At 58.0% G+C, this 18764-nt stretch overlaps 1 protein-coding gene across 1 annotated transcript in view; it reads right to left on the reverse strand.

Annotated features, from left to right (window-relative positions):
• Nucleotides 1-280: 280 nt before the first annotated feature.
• Nucleotides 281-18764, reverse strand: part of CHD5 (chromodomain helicase DNA binding protein 5) — a 59548-nt gene continuing 41064 nt past the window's right edge. The window contains exons 26-42 of the mRNA XM_045063640.1: nt 18579-18753; nt 18139-18231; nt 17830-17918; nt 17399-17532; nt 16852-16996; nt 16298-16454; nt 14610-14689; nt 14234-14351; nt 8766-8855; nt 7944-8081; nt 7575-7683; nt 6168-6300; nt 5565-5760; nt 4591-4754; nt 4351-4465; nt 4192-4245; nt 281-3655 (exon numbers count right to left, since the gene is read on the reverse strand). Coding sequence (XP_044919575.1) covers nt 4238-4245; nt 4351-4465; nt 4591-4754; nt 5565-5760; nt 6168-6300; nt 7575-7683; nt 7944-8081; nt 8766-8855; nt 14234-14351; nt 14610-14689; nt 16298-16454; nt 16852-16996; nt 17399-17532; nt 17830-17918; nt 18139-18231; nt 18579-18753 — 1944 coding nt within the window. The 3' untranslated portion in view covers nt 281-3655; nt 4192-4237. The remainder of the gene's footprint in view (nt 3656-4191; nt 4246-4350; nt 4466-4590; nt 4755-5564; nt 5761-6167; nt 6301-7574; nt 7684-7943; nt 8082-8765; nt 8856-14233; nt 14352-14609; nt 14690-16297; nt 16455-16851; nt 16997-17398; nt 17533-17829; nt 17919-18138; nt 18232-18578; nt 18754-18764) is intronic.

Below are 18764 nucleotides of genomic sequence, written 5' to 3' on the forward strand. Positions count from 1 at the left end.
AGGCGGCCGTGCTCTCCAGGTGCGGGGAGATCAGGAGCCGGGGGGCCCACAGGGCCCACTGGGGGCTCAGGGTTTCTCGGGTACCGTGTTGTGTTTGCATCTGGGGGGTCCGGGCAGGAAAGACAGGCACCACCCCCTCTTGGGGCTCCCCTTTCCCAGCAAGCCCCTCAACCTCATGAGGCCATGTCTTCTCAGGCGGGACACGGCTTCGGGTGACCTCCCCCACCCGCCGCAGGCCTCCTCCATCCCAGATGAGTGCGAATCTAGGAAAACACTTGGGTTGAATCCTTTCCCAAAGGATTTATTAAAACACAGAAAACCAAGACACACACACAGAGTACAAAGTAAAGGGGGTTGTGTCGGCCGCTGTCCTCCCTGTCCGGCCGCCCACGTGTCCTGCCAAGGACCGGACGGGCTGCCACTCTCAGGGCTCAGCTTCCAGCTCCAGCCCCTTGGCCGGGACCCTCCCAGCTGGGACCCTCCCAACTCACCCCAAAACCCCTGGTCCCTTTGCTGGCCTGGGGCTATACCCAGGGCCAGGGGTCTGGCCCCCTTCGCTGGCCCAGATGCCATCCGAGGGGGGCGGACTTGCTCCTTCATCCCCCCACGCTCCCAATGCACAGGGGGTTAGGACCGTTCCCTCATTTCCAGCACACGGGAGCCAAGGGGGGCTGGGGCTCCCATCTCCATGTCAGGGGTTCGGGACATACACACACACCCAACGGGCCCTTTCTGGGTTAGCTCACCTAAAAAAATACTTTTGTTTAAAAAAAATCTGAAAACTAAGAAAAAAAACCCAAAACACAACGCCAATGACTTTGGGCTGATGCACCACGACCTGTAAACTTGCAGAAATATAAAATGGGGCAGGAGCCAGCTTCCTCGCCAGAGACCACGGTGGGTACAGGACAGTGACAGGCGCAGCGGGGCGGGGGGTGGGGGGACCAGAGTTCAAGGCCAGGCCAAGACCTCAGCCCCCCACCCCCTGACAGAGCCCTGCCCTTCCCAGTTCTGGAGGCACTCCTACCCTGAGCCCACCCCCTACATGACCGTCTCGTGCCCTGGGACCCAACACGGGAGCAAGAGCTATGGTGTCACTGCAGCACGACGTGGCCAACCAGAGTAGACCGGAGAGGGCCCAGAAGACCCCAGAAAGGGACCTCCGAAGAGCAGGAGGAGGCACCTGCACCAGCTGCGGGTGTCAGCAGGACCTCGGTCGCAACCTGCAGAAAGAGGAGCAGCCCCCGAAGGTGGCTTGCAGGGAGGGTCCCTGCCCGGGGAACACACTTCCAGGGCAGGCGCGTGCGAGAGCGGGGCCTTCCGGTCCAGCCCGAGCTCCCCTCGTCACCTGTGAGCGCAGCAGGCGATGCTTTCCGAAACCATGGCCCAAAGCCTACTCAGCACTGGTTTAAATAATAGGGTAGCTGGAAACTAAAACGCGGGCTGCCGCTGGAGGAGTCTGCTTGTGCTCGAAGCCCCTCCTTGGTGCCAGCAGCAAAAACCAAACCAGAGAGGCCGAAGACCAAGGACGCCCCGCTCCCCCTGCCACCACTCGCGACAGGAGGTAACTGATAAACTAACAAGAAAACAGTCTGAGATCCATTTTCCTCTCCCAAACCAGCCGACCGGAAACCCACTCCCCAAAACCCCCAAGCCTCCCTCTGGGGCCTCCGGGTGCCGATCCTGGAGAGCCGAGCCCTCCCCAGACCTGGCCGTCGCAGACACCCAGTAGAGCAGGGGAAGGCCTGGCATGGAAGCAAAGACGGGGGACAGAGGGAGGCTGACAGCGGGGGGACCACTGGCCCTTGGGGCAAGGCAGTGGAGAGGGGGGCCTCCTGGCCGGACACTCAAGACCCAGTCACTGTGGCCGGGGGAGGCCAGCACTGTCCCCAGTGAGGCCAGCTGCCCAGCTACCCAGAGGTCTGGGAGGGGAGTGTCTCAGGGCTCTGGGTTGGGAGAGGGCTCATGCGGTCACCTTGCCTGTGGCCTGAGCGAGAAGCCTGTGCAGGGAGGCACCGCAGGAACCCCAAGGGACTGGGGCAGGCTTGCCCCAGAAGGCGGGGCCAGCACTGCGGCACACACGACCTGGAAAACACCCCTAGCCCCGGACACCATCCTCAGGACTCTGCCCACGGAGCTGGGGCCGACTCAGCCTTAGAGGTTATGAGACTGAAGCGGGGGGACACCAAGATGAAAAGGCTTTGGGGTCCAGCCATCAAGGGGTTTGGAGAGAGCCATTTACAGAGGACACCCGGGACCCCAGAGGGCTGGCTAATTGCCCAAGAGGCCCTCAGACAAGCCCCCCGAATCTTGGCCCCTCCTGGATTTCTGTAGCCAGGAACCCCTACTCCCAGAAAGCTTGGAAGGGAAAACCCTTCCAGTCTGAGGCAGGCAGAGGAGACATCGGACACAGGCCCAGGGCCTGGCCCACAGCTCCCCCCCAGCAGGGGCCCTCGTGGGAGACCACCAGCTGAGTGCAGGAAGGGGGCCTGTAGAGGTTCCCCAGAGAAGACGAGGCAGGAGGGCTGGATAGCCATCAGGCATTCCCCGGCCTCCAAGCTCGGCTGTCCCCAGGCCCTCTGACAACACTGCTGTGACCAGATCAGGGCCTCCTCCAGGAAGAGGACAGGGCTAAGTCCGGGCCCCAAGGCATGGCCCAGTTTCCTGGCATCTGTGGCCGTGAGACTGAACAGGGAGTGTGTAACTAGAGCGGGGGTGTGACGGGCCTCCCAGGACACAGGGCAGGACCAGGTTTCCCGGGCCCCTTCCAACAGAGGGCAAGCCCCTTCCCGCAGAGTCTGAGACTAAGGCTCTCGCAGCCCCTGCGGGACCTGCGCAGGATCCTCCCCTCCCTCCCAGCAGCACAGGCCGCGTGGGACCTGCCATGCAGCAGGCGACACAGGCCCTATGACCTGCTAACAAGTCCAGGGCCTGCAAGACATGCTGGGCCAGGGACAGACACTGCTGATGGGCTGTCCTCCCCTACCCAGATAGCACATACCTGGGGGCCTCTGGCCCCGGCAAGAAGTGGGGAGAAAACACCCCTAGCCCCGGACACCAGCCGAGATCTCTACCCGGGGGCTGGGCAGCCACTCCCCAGTCCTGACCCATCCAACACTGGGGAGCCCCAAGGGGTGGGGGGGACAGGGCAGAACATGGGCAGTCAGGCCGCAGAGACGGGATGGGGTGGGCGGGGGCACCCGGAGGGCTCCCCAGGCGGGCTGGGTCCACGGGGCGGCAGCCGGGTTTCCAGGCTCTTCCCTTGCGGTCTGGAGCCCGCCGGCAGAGAGACGGGAGGGCTGCAGGCCGGCCCCTCCAGTACGTCCGTCACTCAACGCTTACATCAAGACAGACTCGTTCAAGTCTTCAACAGGAAAGTGCAAAAGATGTACAAGTAAATGAAATCTCCTCTAAGAAGTTTTCCAGCAAAGGTGGCCCAGGGGCACGTCCCGCTGTGGGGTGGGTGTGATGTTGGGTGGGACGCGGACACGGTGGCGAGGCGGCACTTCCGGGCTCCAGCCCAGCCGGGCTGGGCCTCGTCCCCCGTGTGATGGCATGACTCGATATCCCTTTCTGTCCCAAGGTGGCATGGCTCCTAAAAAGGCAGCAGCTGTTCTCTCCTGGGGGGGTCGGGCAGGTGGCCCGGCAGGCGTGGCTGTAAGAGGCCCATGACGGTCACCCCACTGAGCAGCCTGGTCCTCGTCGGGAGACCCCACCACCTGTCCCCGCCAACTCCCGTCACAGGGCGCTCCCAACCCAAGACCTCCCTGCCACACTTTAAGGGCCAGAGAGACCGAGGAAGAGAGCCTTCTGAAGGGGCCATCAGCCTCGAAACCCCCCGCACCCACACCCCCAAGCAGCCATGCCTACGAGGATGCACAGGGCTCGGGGGGCTGGGGGAAGAGGCCCGAGTATTCTCGGGTGTGAGCTCCCCTCTCCTTACCCCCTCCAACCCCCAGCCACCCCCCTTGCCTGGGCAGGGAGCTTGTGTCCTAGGGTGCCTGCCCCCCCGCCAGGAAGCGGAGGCCGACCCGTGCAGACCGGGTTTGGGGCCGGCTCACTGCGGTGGACACAAGTGCGCACGGACACGCGGGAACATGCCTGTCGGCCTCAGGGCTGACCCTGTCCCGGCCTGACTCGCCAACCCCAGGAGAGGGACAAGGGACCACGGGCGTGCAGGTGCAAGCTTACCTCAGCTGGAAATGAGCACTGCGACAGGGGGACAGCGCGGGGACAGCTAGATATCTGTGAGAGAGACAGAGAAGCTCGGCTTGCCTGGGGTGGCGGTGGGCAGGCCGGGCCCCCAAGGGGCACCCCTGCACGTGCTGCCCAGAAGCGGCGGGCACCTACCGGTCACATAGGGCCCCAGGGGCATCTGGTTGTAGTTGACAATCCCTCCCGGTCCGGGGCCCCGGAAGTTGGGCCCAAAGTTGTTGTTGTACATCTGGGAGTTGCCGAAAGCGCCCTGGAGGCAAGGACCCAGGTTTAAAGGTCATTGTCCTGCACCCCCTCCCCTCCAAGCCCCAGCCCTGGGACACCCAGGGCTGGTGGGACAAGGGACCAGGCCCGGGCGTGCGGGCCAAGCCTGACCTGCTGGATGGTGGGGTCGCCGGCCCGGTTGGTCAGGCGGCTCAGGATGCTGCGCTCCGACATCTGGAGGCGGGCGGCCACGGGGGGGATTCGGGACAGCATGGAGGGCAGGCGCGTCACGTCGGCCTTCATGTCGCTCAGCAGCTCCTCCAGCTGGTTCAGGACTGCAGGAGGGAAGGGGGGAATGCGGGGGCGCTGCTGACCGCCGGCAGGCTGGCGCTCGCCCACAGGGATCACACTCCACAGGCCCCGGGCACGGAGGGCGCGTCTCACCTGGCCCGCCAGGCCCACAAAGCGGAGACGGGCCTCCAGGGCGAGCAGCAGGTTTCCCCGGGGGCCCAAGGGCTGCGGATGGGAGAGCCAGAAACCGGGCTTCCGCTGGGCCCTCTGCCAGCCCCCCAGCTCCTAGGGAGGCCCGCGGCCCCGGCCCAGCGCTGCCTCAGGAAACGTGTCCCAGACACAGCAGGGTCCAGCAAGCCCAGGGCTCTCATGGAGCTTGGCCTTGGCTCCCCCCGCCCCTCCAACCAGCCTGGGAGCTTCCCGGAGATCCGCCAAGGAGCCAAGGGTCTGAACCCCGGGAGGTCTGCAGCAATTTCTCTGCCCCCGGGTGTCAACATCCCCATCTCTCAAACGGGCTCACGAACCTTACCGCTCAAGGGTATTACGAGCGTTACAGAGATGCCGTGTTTAAAGCCTGTCGTCAGGGCTTGATAAGCAAGAGTGGGTGAGTGGAGCAGACGTCTGTGTTACCTACCCCCAGCCCAGGGCCTACAGGAGGCCGACTTTGAGAACAAGTCCAGAGGAGGCGGGGCCCAACGTCCCCGGGGCTGGATGATGGACTGGCCCACCCTGGAGGAGGCCATACCCTCCCTCGGGCCTGGCTCCCGGCCCATCGAGGGCTGCGTCGGGGGCCCAGGACCCACGGGACAGGAGGAAGGCAGGCGGGCCGGCCTTTGGGAAGCAGGCTCGCTCACCCTTGTGCAGGACGGCGTTGGCTGGCTTGTTCCCGGCAAGGGACTCCTTGGACAGGTGCTGGTGGCTCTCGGCAAGGCACTCCACCTCGGCCAGGCGGGCGTTGAGGGCCATGGCAGGGTGGTTGGGGTCCTGGGTCATGTTAAGGTATGCAGCCCTCCGGAGCTGCTCCTCGATGACCAAAGCCTGCTCCAGCAGCTGGGGGATGGGGCAGGAGGGACTGAGCGCCGCCCCGCCCCTCCTCCCACAGCACCCACCCACCCGCAGGCCCCGGATCAGGCAGCTAGGGAGGAGGAGGACGCTTCCACCCATCTGCTCTGCCTTTTCTGCTCTTAGCTCCCCCCTTAGAGCTCTCACCAGTCTGGGTTCTCGGCCCCTTCACCCAGGGCAGGGACACTCACCCAAGGGGACCTGGCCCAGATCAAGGACCCAACACACTGTTTGTTGATTGACTCCATGACTGACCATGGTGGACAGCCCGCCCACATCCAGATACGTGAGGAGGGGGCTGCTGGTCAGTCACCGCGTGCCCCGCACCCCCATCCCGTGTAATCTGCCTTCTTGCAGCAGTACCTCACCTGCGGGCTCTGGCCTAGGGGACTGACCTTGAACCTGCGGGCCAGAAACTTGTTCTTCATCTCCAAGTAGTTGCCCTTGTGGATCTCGGACTTGAAGGGCTCATTGAGGATCATGTATCTCGGGTCATTCTGGATGTCCTGCCAGCGGGCATAGCCGTGCCTGAGTGGGGCACCGTCAAGGGCAAACCCGGCTGTGGTGGGAGGCGGGAGGGGGAGGGGCAACCAGCCTGGGTTCAGCAACCCGGCTTCGTGCTTTCGGACCAGATTAACCTCGAGGCAAGGTGAGCGAGGGGATGATGAAGGCATGACGGCGGACAAGGGCAGGTGCCCTTAGGGGCCCAGGCGGCACCCAGGCCTTGGGGACCAAACCCTTCGTCCTAACAACCCGGAGGGCGGAAACTTCAAGTCCCAACACCTGTGGCCGCACCTGTGGCCGCACCCTCATTTAGAAATGGGGTCTTTGTAGATGTAGTCAAGTTAAGAAGGGGCCATCCTGGACGAGAGCAGGCACGAACCCAGGGACTCCTGTCCTTCTAAGGAGAGGGAATGTGGACCCAGACACACAGACACACAGACACCCGGGAAGAAGGCCACGTGACCACGGAGGCCGAGACTGCAATGGCAGCTGCCCGGAGACCCAGGGACTGACGGCCACCGCCAGAAGCTGGCAGGAGGCAAGGAAGGGTCCTCCCGAGGGCCGGCAAGGGAACAAGGACACACAATAAAAAAAAGCTGAGCGGCTTTCTGTGCGCAGCTGTGTGGCCCTCCCCGTGCCCCTGGGAGGTCTGTGCTCACACGTCACCTCTGACCACCTACTAGAATATGCGGCCGCGGCCCCCAGCACTCCGTTCGCTCCTCGCCGGCTCCCATCCTGTTGAACGCCACACTCCGCACACTAACCACACTCTCCGAATGTCCCCAGGAGGATGTGAGCCCCGGGCAGACAGGGACTGGGGGTGCTACTCAGGGTTGTGTCCTCCCTGTCTGGCGGTAGGAGGCCAGCAATCAAGACTGAATGGATGAGTACAAGCCCCCCCAAACGGCAATGCCCCCCACTTCAGACGTCCTGGCTGGGAGAAGGTGAGGTGTGTACCAGGCAGGAATTAGGCCGGTTTGTGGTGGACTCAGGGGGACAGGCTGTGACTTTTTAGCTGTGTGTCCCTGGGCAAGTCACGTGGCCTCTCTGAGCATCATTTCCTCCCCTGTGTAATGGGAATCACTTTGGTGTCCCTCGAAGGCTGCTGTGTGGACAGAGCGGGCACTGGGCAGGAGGGGACGGGCCCCCGCCAAGGTCACCACCACCATCGCCATCACCACCAGGATCATCCTCAGCACCTGGCTCCTGACTCCTCACCCCACACACCCCATGCCCCTCCCTGAGGTCCACAGAGGAACAGGCCGGAGTCCTGCCTGGCCGGCCTTGGCCAAGGATACGTCACGATGCCCGCCAGCAGCCAGTAGTCATGGCGCCGGTGCCAGATGTCGTAGATTTTCCCCGAGGACATGGCGGCACGTTCCTCATTCTGCCACAGTGTGTGCAACTCTGGGAAGCCAGCCGAGGGGAGCAGAATGAGGTGCGCCCGGTCCCTCAGAGAGGCAGGTAGGGAAGTCTCTTCCTCACCCCCCCCCACCTCCCACCCCTAGAAGTGCAGCAATCCCAGGAAAGGTTATATAATGCACTTTTATCAGCCACTCACAGTTTAGTATAAAATAGCCATCTGCCCAGACTCCCAGGACCCGCATAGTTAGGAAGCCCGTGACAGCCACCACCCCAGCCCTCTGCCCACCACCTCAGCCCAATACCTGTGAAGCCCCCGTCTGCGATGTTGAACATGAACTTGAACTTCCCATTCTTGTCATCCTTCTTCCCCTCCTCATCTTCCTCTTTGTCACCATTTTGCTGTGTTTCAAGGGGCTCCTTCTCCTCCACTTTGGTGTCCTCTACGGGAGGTCAGACCCATACTCACTCACCCATCCGAAAAGTGCTGCCCAGGGGGGGTCTCTGCCAAGGACTGGGGACTGAGAACCCAAAGGCAAGTGGGAGCCATGTCTCCTCGTCCCCAAGGGGCTCACTGTCGAGAGGGACAGACAAACAGACAGACAAACCAGCAGCCGCTCTCTCTGCCCTGAGCTGGGAGGATGGGCTCCAGGCCCAGGTGCTGCTACCCCACTCAATCAGGACACCCTGGGAACACAGGGCAGAGCGCTGTGAAAAGTGTACATGAGGTTCGTGGCCAGCAGTGCTGTCCTGGGGGATCTGATCTGAGGATGAGGATTCCAGAACATTCCAGGATCTACAGGTACACAAAGTCTCTGACTGAGCCCCAGATGCTCCAGGCCCAGCTCTGTAACCAGCTCTCCTTTCTCCCAGTGGTGGCTGGGGCCGCAGGAGGGGTTAGGAGAGGGGTGGCATCTCCCCCTGGCTGAGGGCTGAGGAGCCCAGGCTCCCACCCACCAGTTCCAGTTGGTTCAGGGGTGGGAGGGGGTTAACAGATGGATGGTGGTGCCCACGGAAGCTGCAGGAGGCCCATCGGGGTCCAGATGATGCCCTCAAGAGCCCAAGGGACATAGGGCAGAGCACACACAAGAGCCCCAAACATTAAAAAAAAAAAAAGAGCCCCAAACCTGGCTTAAAATCATTGCCATCCCCTCTGCTGTGAATCAAGCTCAGCTCCAGCTTGTCCAGAATTTTCTCCTTCTCGGGAAGCACTTCTTCTGCAAGACAAAGGGTGTTGGCAAAGTAGGGAGAGGCCAGGACAGACAATGGGACCCTGGGCCAGTGGCTTTCCAACTTCCCACGGAGCCACACACGGACTCCGACCTACCACTTCACCGAGGAGTCCGAGAGGGGCCGTCAAGGAAGGGTCCTCGGGGAAGGCAGGGATGGGGGCACGGGCCCCCCACACCCTTCAGCTGGGTCCTCGGGGAAGGCAGGGATGGGGGCATGGGCCCCCGACACCCTTCAGCTGGGTCCTCGGGGAAGGCAGGGATGGGGGCACGGGCCCCCGACACCCTTCAGCTGGGTCCTCGGGGAAGGCAGGGATGGGGGCACGGGCCCCTGACACCCTTCAGCTGGCCCCTTCCCTCTCACCGCCCCCCAGCAGCACCCACTCCCAAACTCTTCAAGGCACAGTCTCGAAATCCTCCCTGCCACGGTGATCAACAGAGGAGTCGTGGGCTGACACCACGGCAGGACCTCACTAACACGAACCCTCTATGAACACCCAGAAATGTCAGGTGAAACCGATCCCCTTGGAAGAAGACACAGCGAGCTCACAAGGAGAAAAGGAACTTGTCAGTGCCATAAAGGGAAGGGGTGAGTGGATGCCAGGAAGAGGCCTGGGGGGCCTGGGGCTGCATCTCAACACCCAGACAGGGAGGATGAGACTGCAAAGCCCCAAAGACCAGAGACCAGAATCCAACACCCTCCAGCCACTGTGCACTCAGCCAAAGAGAGGAAGTTGCATCCAATGCCTCACGGCGGAGCTGCCATGACCGTGACCGTGACCGCGGAATCTCAACCACCCAGCAGGGAGGGTGCAGCCAGACCACCAGGGAGACTGCGTGCCTCAGGGCTTCTGGAAATAGAGCAGGGACATTCCTGCTACTCAGGTGACACGGGGTTCCCATGGATAAAACAACCCCCGACAGAGAGGCAGCCAAGCAAAATTCAGAAACCATTTATCTATGCACCAGAGAGAGAGAAACAAGAAGATGAGAATCCATGGTAAGTCAAGTCACACAAATAAGACACACAAAGAAAGGCAAAACTAGAAAAAGCCAGCTAAAACTTCTAGAAATAAAATACACAATCATTAACATTTTAAACATTTTCACTGCCAAAACCAAAGATGTCCTCCAAGACTTCTAGGCCCCGGAGCACAAGTGGAGCATGGTATGGGGCACAGGTGACTTTCCAAGAGGGAGATTATCTGGGGCGGCCTGACCTCATCACACCAGCCTTCAAAAAAGCAGGGTTTTCTCCAACCAGTCACAGAAAAGAACATCAGAGAGATTCAGAGTATGAGAGGGGTTTGGCCACAATGGCTGCCTTGAAGCATGAAGACCAAGTGGGAAAGGAATGTGGGCCTCTTCCAAGGGCTAAGAACAACCCCCATCTGACAGCCAGCAAGGAAATGGGGCCTCGAGCCCCCACCCAAGGGAGCTGACGTCGGCCAACAGGAATGGGCTTAGAAGCAGATTTTTCCCCTTGAGCTGCCAGAGAACTCAGCCCAACCAACGCCTTGAGGTCAGTCTTTCAAGACCCTCAGCCGAGAACCCAGCCGCACCAAGCCAGGCTTCCGACCCACTGAACTCTAAGTTTGTAAATGGGTGTTGCTTTAAGAACTGAGATCGTAACCATTTGTTTTGTAGCCAGAGAAAATAACACAAATGGAAAGTATGAAGAAACAAAACAGTATAATGAAAAAAGCAGAAGCTAGATCTAAAGATGAATCAAAAAGCCTTATAGAGGAGCACCTAGGGGGGCTCAGTCAGTTAAGAGTCTGTCTTCGGCTCTGGTCATGATCTCAGGGTCCTGGGATCGAGCCCCGTGTCAGGTTCTGTGCTCAAAGGGAACTCTGCTTATCTCTCTTTCGCTCTCTGCTCCTCCCCCCTGCTCGTGCACTCACACACATGCACATGCTCTCGCTCTCAAATAAATAAAAGCTTAAAAAAAAAAAAAAAGGCTATGCAAGAGAGACAGACAAGAAAAAAGTAAAAGATGTGAAAGATACACCTGCCACCACCTTTGGCTAACCCTGTACCTGCTTTCTTTTCTTCATCACATTCAGAGTCTGTTGCTGAACAAAGACATATTTCTGTTTATTGCTGATCGCCTGCCGGCCCCACTAAAAACAAATTCTGTGTGAAGGCTGTGGTCATTTGGGCGCACTGCTGGTGTCCCCGGGGTAGCACCCAACACACGGCAGCCTTCAATGCAGGTTTACTGGATGATTGAAGGAATGGACGAGTAGTAGGAAGGCCAGGAGAACACAAACAGGATGGGGACAAAGACAATACTCAAAGAGGAAATGACTGAGAATTTTCTCCCAACTAACGAAAGACATCATTCTTAGCTTTACAAATCGCAGTCACAAGCAAGATAGGATAAGTAAGAGCAAAGATAAGTAAAAATTTCACTATAGTGAACCCACACATAACCAAACACAAACAGAAGGTCTTAAAAGTGGTCTTAGCATGTCAGGAAAGATAGGAAAGGCAAATTTCCCACAAAGGGGCAACAATTACCTCGAGAGCAGCCTTCTCGGCACAGTGGAAGCCAGAATATACACGGAATAAGCATCTGCAAAATGCTGGGGGAAGGGGCGCCTGGGTGGCTCAGTCGGTTAAACATCAACTCTTCTGATCTTGGTGCAGTCCTTGATCTCAGGGTCATGAGTTCAAGCCTCATGTTGGGCTCCACAGTGGGTGTGGAGCCCAGTTCTTAAAAAAAAAAAAAAGTGCCAAGGGAAAACCCTTCTCCTATTTTGTGCTTTGCTAACTATTATTCAAGAGTAAAGGGAAAAATAACACACAATGAGAGAATTCCCCACACACAGAAATTTGCTGACAGCACCACTAAAGGGTGTACTTTAGGAAGCAATGATGAACAAGGAAACAAACAAGAAACTGCTAAGAATGGTAAGATCTAAATAAGGATTAAAGATTTAGAAATAGGCACCACAACAAATTTAGGAAGTGAAAACAAGTTGAAACTAAGACACCGAGCAGCAGCACATGGAAAGGGAAGGGAGGTACCCACAGCCTTTCTCTTATTCAAGAGGGACACATGTTAAAAGCTTAAGAGTATAAAATAGGATTGACTATAAACTTTCTGAGGGAGTTGCGGGGGGAAAGGGAAATGTAAAGAAAGCCTGATCAATCCAAGAGACAGCAAGAAAGGAGGAAAAAGAAGGCAAGGGTAACATAAAGCACAAAGGAAGAGAGTAGAAATACATCCGAATACCTAGTATTACAATAAATGTAAAGAGATCAAACTTGCCAGCTAAAAGATAAAGATTTTGTACCTGGACTTAAAATAACAAATCCTGCTATACATTGTTTATAAGTAATATACCAAAAATGTAATTACACAGCTTACAAGTAAAGGAATGAGTGTCAACCATACTTCAAGAAAAAGTGTTTTAAAGTAAAGGAATGGAATAAATGCTTACAGAACATATAGCTGATATGGAACGTGTGTCTATAAGGAACTTCTATAACTCAGTAATAGAAAGACAAATAACCCAATTTTAAAACGGGCAAAGGACCTGAAGAGACATTTCTCCAACAGAGATAGACAAATGGGACATGAAAAGAAACTCAACATCTTTATGCATAAGGGAAACACTCAAAACCTTTTGAGATTCCCCTTCTCACCCAGTAGGATGACTATAATCAAAAGACAAATGCCAGAGGACCTGTGTGGTTCAGTCAGTTGAGTGTCTGACTCTTGATTTTGACTCAGGTCATGATCCCAGGGTTGTGAGATTGAGCCCTGCGTGGGGCTCCTCACTCAGCAAGGGGTCTGCTTGGGATTCTCTCTCCCTCTCCCTCTGCCACTCTCCCCACTTGTGCTCATTCTCTCTCAAAAAAATAAATCTTTTTTAAAAAGAAAGAGAGAAGCATTGTCAAAGGCACAGACAAATCAGAACCCTCATTCATTGCCGATGGGAATGCGAAATGGTACAGCCACTGGAGAAAACAATCTGGCAGTTCCTCAAGATATTAAACATAGAGTTCCCATACAATCCATAGATTTCACTCCTACGTGATACAACAGAACTGAAACCGATGTCCACACAAAAAAATGGTACATAAATGTTCACAGCAGCCAAAAATTAGAAACAACCCAAATCTCTACCAACCGATGGCTGGATAAATACAATGCAGGATATTTATACAAAGGATGAGGGGGTGAAGCTGAACCTGGAAAACATGAAGCGAAAGAAGCCAGACACAAAAGGGGATCTATTTTATGATTCCATTTAAATGAAATCTCCAGAACACACAAATCCAGAGAGACAGAAAGTAGACAAGTGATGGCTGGGGTAAAGAGGAAGAAATGGGCAATAAATGCTAATGGACATGGAGTTTCTTTTTGAAGTGATGAAACCATTCTAAAATTATTTGTGCTGATGGTTGCACAACTCAGGATCCTGGGATCCAGTCCTGTAATGGGCTCTGCGCTCAGGGGAGAGTCTGCTTGTCCCTCTGCCCCTGCCCCTCCTCCCCCTGCTGGTGCTCATGCTCTCTCTAAAATAAACAAATTAAATCTTTAAAAATAAAAAAATAAAATAAAATAAATGGGTGAACTGTATCCTGCATCATTATAGAACAATAAAGTGTGTGCGTACCTGTATTTTTTTAAGTAAAAGCACAGAAAAACATACACTAAATATAAACCCAACAAAAATAAGATCCATCCAAGCAAAATAAACAAAGCAAAAAGTATCAGGAGGAATAAAAGGGTCGTTATATAAGAGGCACACTTCCCCAGAAAAATACAAAAAACCTAAACCAATATGCACCTAACAACCCAGTCTCAACATGAGGCGCACTCTGGTCTTACAAAGAGAAAGACCCCAACCCACAGTCATAGTTATAGATGCTAAGCAGGTCTCTCAGACTTGATAGATCAAACAAAAATGAGTAAGGCTGTAAGAAACTTGAACAACATAATGATCTAAGGCGTGTATTTGGAACCTTGCATGCAGCAATTAAGAGAGTAGGCCTTCTTCTTGAGCACACGTGACCGTTTACAAAATCCGACCATTTAGGCCGGGAAGCAGGTTTCATCAACACCATGTGTCCCAACCACAGGGCAACAGAGCTAGAAATCACTAATAAAAAGACAGCCCAATAGCCCCCCGAAATCTGCACCATAGGAAATGTTGAGATCCACTGTAGAGACCTGAGCCCCTGCCTCTTTCCTCATCCTGGGGATCCTATGGCGCTAGGACAGAGCCCGCCACCCAGCCAGGGAGAGATGGAGGGGAACACACCCTGGCCGCCTTCCTCTCGCCCAGGGCTGCCAAGGCCAGAGGCTATACTGGGCAGGGAGGGCGGGGGGTGACCGTGGGAAGCCGTACCTTTTGGCAGCTGCTCTGGGGACGGCGGGGCCTTCTCCGTCTCCTCCTGCCGCTCCTTGCCATCCGAGCCCTCATGCTTGTCCTCAACCTCCACTCTGTCCAGGGAAGCCGGCAGGGCCTGGGGAGGACAGGCTAGGGATGCAGCAGGGCCTGGAGCCTCAACAGCATGGAGGGCCGAGGACAGTCACTGGGCTGGAAACTCCCTCTCCAGGCTCCCATCTGTGTTCCCAACCTGCTCCCCAAAACCCAAAGGCCCAAACGTGGGGCCAAGAGGCCTGGGTTCCAACTACCCAAGCAAGGGCTGAGAAGGTTCCCCAGACCCAACCCCCAACCCACAGCCCGCCCCCAGGGGCCTAGATACCAGCACCTTCCATACCTGGATTTCTGGGGGCTTCTTTGGCTTCTGAACCCCCAGCTCCTTCTCGTCCATGTAGCCCAACTGGGCTTCTATTTTGTCTGAAAGGTCAAAGGACAGAGGTGAGATAGGCAGGCTTGCAGGGGGTGAAGGGCAGGAAACCAGGGTGCCAGGTGGCTCTATCTGGGCCAAGCACCTTCAGGAGAAGTTCAGGTGAGCCAGACACCCCACACTAAGCCTGCAGACATGGGGGTCCTCGGAGGACCTTGGGCCCAGTGAGGCCAAAGCCACAGGCTGACGGGACGGGGCCGCCCAGAGCAGGGCCCCCTGGGTGGGGGAGGCAGGCCTAGGAGCCGCAACAGTTGGATGTGGGAACCACTTTCTGGCTGGCTGACAAGCCACGTGCCCTCCCGCACTGAGCCACTTCTCAACACACCGCCGAGAGCCGGGGGCTCTCGTACTCAGAGCAGCCCGGGGAGGAAGGCACTACTTGTCCCACATCACGGATGAGAAAGCAGGAGCCAGAGAGAGCCAGGGAGCAAACCCAGGCCCATCTAATCCCAAGGGCACACTTGAGCCCAGAAGCAGCAGGTATGTCCTCAGAGGCAAAGGCTCCCAGGACTTCATGTGTCACCTGGGCAGCAGAAGGTCAGTGCCAAGGCCTTCAAGGTTCCTCTGAGGGAAGAAGATGCGTTGCCCAAATAAATGTATGGGTCACCCAAAAGATACTCAGACAAATAACCCACAGAGAAGACCAAATGATCTGAAAAGACCTTTCACCAAAGAAAAGACACAAGTGGCCCAGAAGCGCCTGGAAAATTCTCAACATCTTCAGCCGTCAGAGGGACACAAACCAAGACCACGGGGGGGGACAGCTCTTCACATCCGCGAGGACGGCTACAAGCAAAAAGTCAGATGACAAACATCTGGTGAGGATGTGGGGGAACCGGAACCGTCCTCCGTGGCCGGGGAGAACGTGAGATGGCGCGGCCCCGAAGGAAAAATCCAGCAGTTCCTCAACACGTCCCGCCCCGCGATCCACACCCGCCTTCCCAGCAACGCCCCGAGAGCTACGCAGGGAAGAGACGTGTCCTCGCTTGAACACAGACGTTCACAGCCGCGCGCCACTCGCAGTGCCCCTCTCAATACTCACACCGGCCAGAAAGTGGAAACCACCCCAAATCCATCAGCCGACAAACAAATAAACAAAACTAAGGTCCACGCATACAGCGGAGTCGTATTCGGCCACAAAGAGGAACGAAACCGTGACCACCCTATAACGTGGACGGACCTGGGACACACAGCCAGCCGGGCACAGAAGGCACATAGGATATCGTTCCAGAACAGGCAAACCCAGAGACCCCAAGTAGATTAGTGGCTGCCCGGGGCTGCGGGGAGGGGAGGAACCAGGAGTGACTGCTAACAGTACGCGTTTTTCTCTGGGGGTAAGAACTTTCTAGCACTGGAGGCCGTCCGACCCGCTGGGTACGCTGGGAGCTCCCGGACAGTAAAAAGTTTTTAAAGACTGTGTTGTGGTATGGGACCAGCCGTTAAAGAGAAAGTCTGAGGAGAGCAACATTTCTGCAGACAGAAGCTTGAGGGGGACAGGGAGGCGGACCGTCATGGGTTATGCGGAGGACCCAGGCTCTCCGGGGGCCCTGCCACCCGCCGTGACCCGGGTACCCTCCCCCACTCGTGGGAGCCCAGACCTGGCAGGCCCAGTGCCGGGAGGAGGTGGGCAGGGCTGGCGGGCACGGGCGTGTTGGGGTCGGAGGAGATGACCTCGCTTGGCTTCTTGCCCTCGGGCCCTTCGGGGATCAAGTCCGGGGTGCTGTACTTCCCGTTAACGTGCTCAAACTCCTGAACCTGGGGCGGGAGGCAAGGAAGGAGAGAGCGAGGTGGTCTCAGCCCAGATCTCGGGACCTCAGGGCGGCTGGTGGGTCTGGGGTGTCCCAGGCGTGGGATGAACGCCAGCTCCCCACAAGGCTGAATCGAATGCGCTTCTTACCACAAACCGCTGCACCAGGCCCCACCCGCACCCCCATCTCCCCGTGTGTCCTCTGCCTTGCGACCTGCCATTCCCCGCCCCCCGCGCCAGCTCCCCACCCCCACTCAGACAGGCCTCCAAAGCCATCCCTCTAGCCTGACTCAGCATTCCGAGCTGGACACGTGCCCTCTGCCTGCTGAGCCTCAGGGCGTGCACGAGGGCCATGGAGTGGGGGGGCCCCGCCAGGAAAGGCCCGGGCAAGGCTTACTCACCCACCTTCTTCCTAACTAGAGACATGACCCCGATGCGGGTGAGCACGTGCTGCCTCGAGAGGCCCTCACGGGGCACGCCGTCCGCGAAGGTCTCTGCGCCGTCAGCCCCCGGCTCACACAGGTGCCGCATGAAGAGGGACACATAGGCTCTGGGGTGGGGGGGACTGGGGCTCAGGGAGTGGGGAGCCAGCAAGGTCCCTCTGAGAGGGCCGGCAGGACCCCCCCCCGCCAGCAGACCCCCTGGCTGGAGCCGTCATCCATCACCTGCCTCCCCGCCTGGCCCGCTGGGTCAGGCCCCCAGGGAGGACAGAGCGGGGCCTTCCCTGGGAAGGGAGATGCTAGGATTGCGCTTGCCTGGGATCTGGTCTAGCAGAGGTGCCTGGTCACTATTTTCTACAAATGAGCCCTGCCCGGGGCCTGGTCCCCCGGCACCAGAAGCCAGACAACAGAATCCTCCAGATAAAGGATGCCCATTGCGCACTCTGACCCAGGGGAGACTGGCCACTCTGCAGTGGGCAGCTACGCCCTGGGCCGCCACTCAGCCCCTTTACCTAAATTCCTTCTCGCTCTTCCCGCGTAGGTCCCGCACCAGCCAGTGCGAGTTGAAGGCGTCCTGGGGCGGCATACCCCAGCGCATGATGGCGTTCAGAAAGGCCTTCCGCTGCCGGGCGTTGAAGCCCAGCACCTGGGGGGGTGGGCAGGGAGTTGGGGGAGGAGCAGAGAATTCAGGGATGGGGGGGAAAGGCCTCCAGAGGGGAGGAGGCAGGGAGGAGCACGGAGAAGGCGGGGCCAGGACCCGGAGGGCAGAGCCCAGACCCAGGGCCACTCCTGGCCCCACCTCTACACGGCTGCGACCCTGGGCAAGACTCTGGCCCTCCTGCCTTCACCCATGGTCCACACCCCAAAGATGTAGCGGGGATGAGCTCTTTGTACTCAGGAAGGGGAAGGGGAGCTGGGGAAGGGGCGTGCAGGGGGGGCCCACCTCGATATTGCCACCCACACGGGCAAGAAGAGGTGGCAGGGGCTTGTCCCTGTCGCTCTTCAGCTGCCTCCGGGATTGTCGCCGTCCACCTGGGAAGTAGTCCCGGCACAACACTCGATGGAGCCCCAGGTGTCCTGACCCCACTCCCTACACCCTGACTCACCCAGGGACAGCAGGAGGATCCCTCACGACAGCCCCCAAAGGATGGATGACTGTCCTGGTGCTCCCAGGGGACCCCCAGTTGACCATCAGCCTCCCGACACGGGTCTGGGTGGGCCCCAGTCCAGGGTCACTGGCCCTGAAACTCACTCTGCCCCTCCGGCCTTTCCTCAAAGTCCTCGTCCTCATCCTCGGAGCCGATGGAGTATTCAGACTGGTTATCCGAGAGCTCGTCCTGCCATTCTGTGAGGGCCGCAAGGACAGGCCTAGAGTGAGCCCCCAACACCCGGAGCCCCTAACCGCAGCCCAGGAGGGAGTGACAATGCCAGCAGCCCCAGGGGAACTTCCTCGGAGCTCAATGAATCACACCTGCCCCACCCTACATACTAAGGTACCGTACCCTGATCATCCCTCCTCCACAGGTGGGGAAACTGAGGCTGGCCCAAGGTCAGAAGCCAGTGGACCACTATCCATGCAGTTCTCCCAGACAGCCAACAGCCCACACCTGCTCCAAGCCCCCTTTCCCCAAGAAGCCCCCACACTCCCTACTCTCGGTGTCCGCGGGACTCCTGCCTGCGGGGGCCACGCACCCTGGTCCTCCTGGGAGGCGTCGTTGTAGTTGACCTGCTTGCGGATGCGCTTGCCCTTGCCCAGGTTGCGGGCCAGGTCCTCCTGCTGCTGCTCATAATGGTGCCGCAGCAGCTTCTCCCAGTAGTCGGGGTCCACGTTCTCCTCCTGCTTGATGATCTCCCGCTCCACCTCCTCCTGAGACACAG

The sequence above is a fragment of the Mustela putorius genome, unplaced genomic scaffold (assembly GCF_011764305.1).
Source record: "Mustela putorius furo isolate JIRA1106 unplaced genomic scaffold, ASM1176430v1.1 tig00003853_pilon_pilon_pilon, whole genome shotgun sequence".
NCBI classification, from domain to species: Eukaryota; Metazoa; Chordata; class Mammalia; order Carnivora; family Mustelidae; genus Mustela; species Mustela putorius.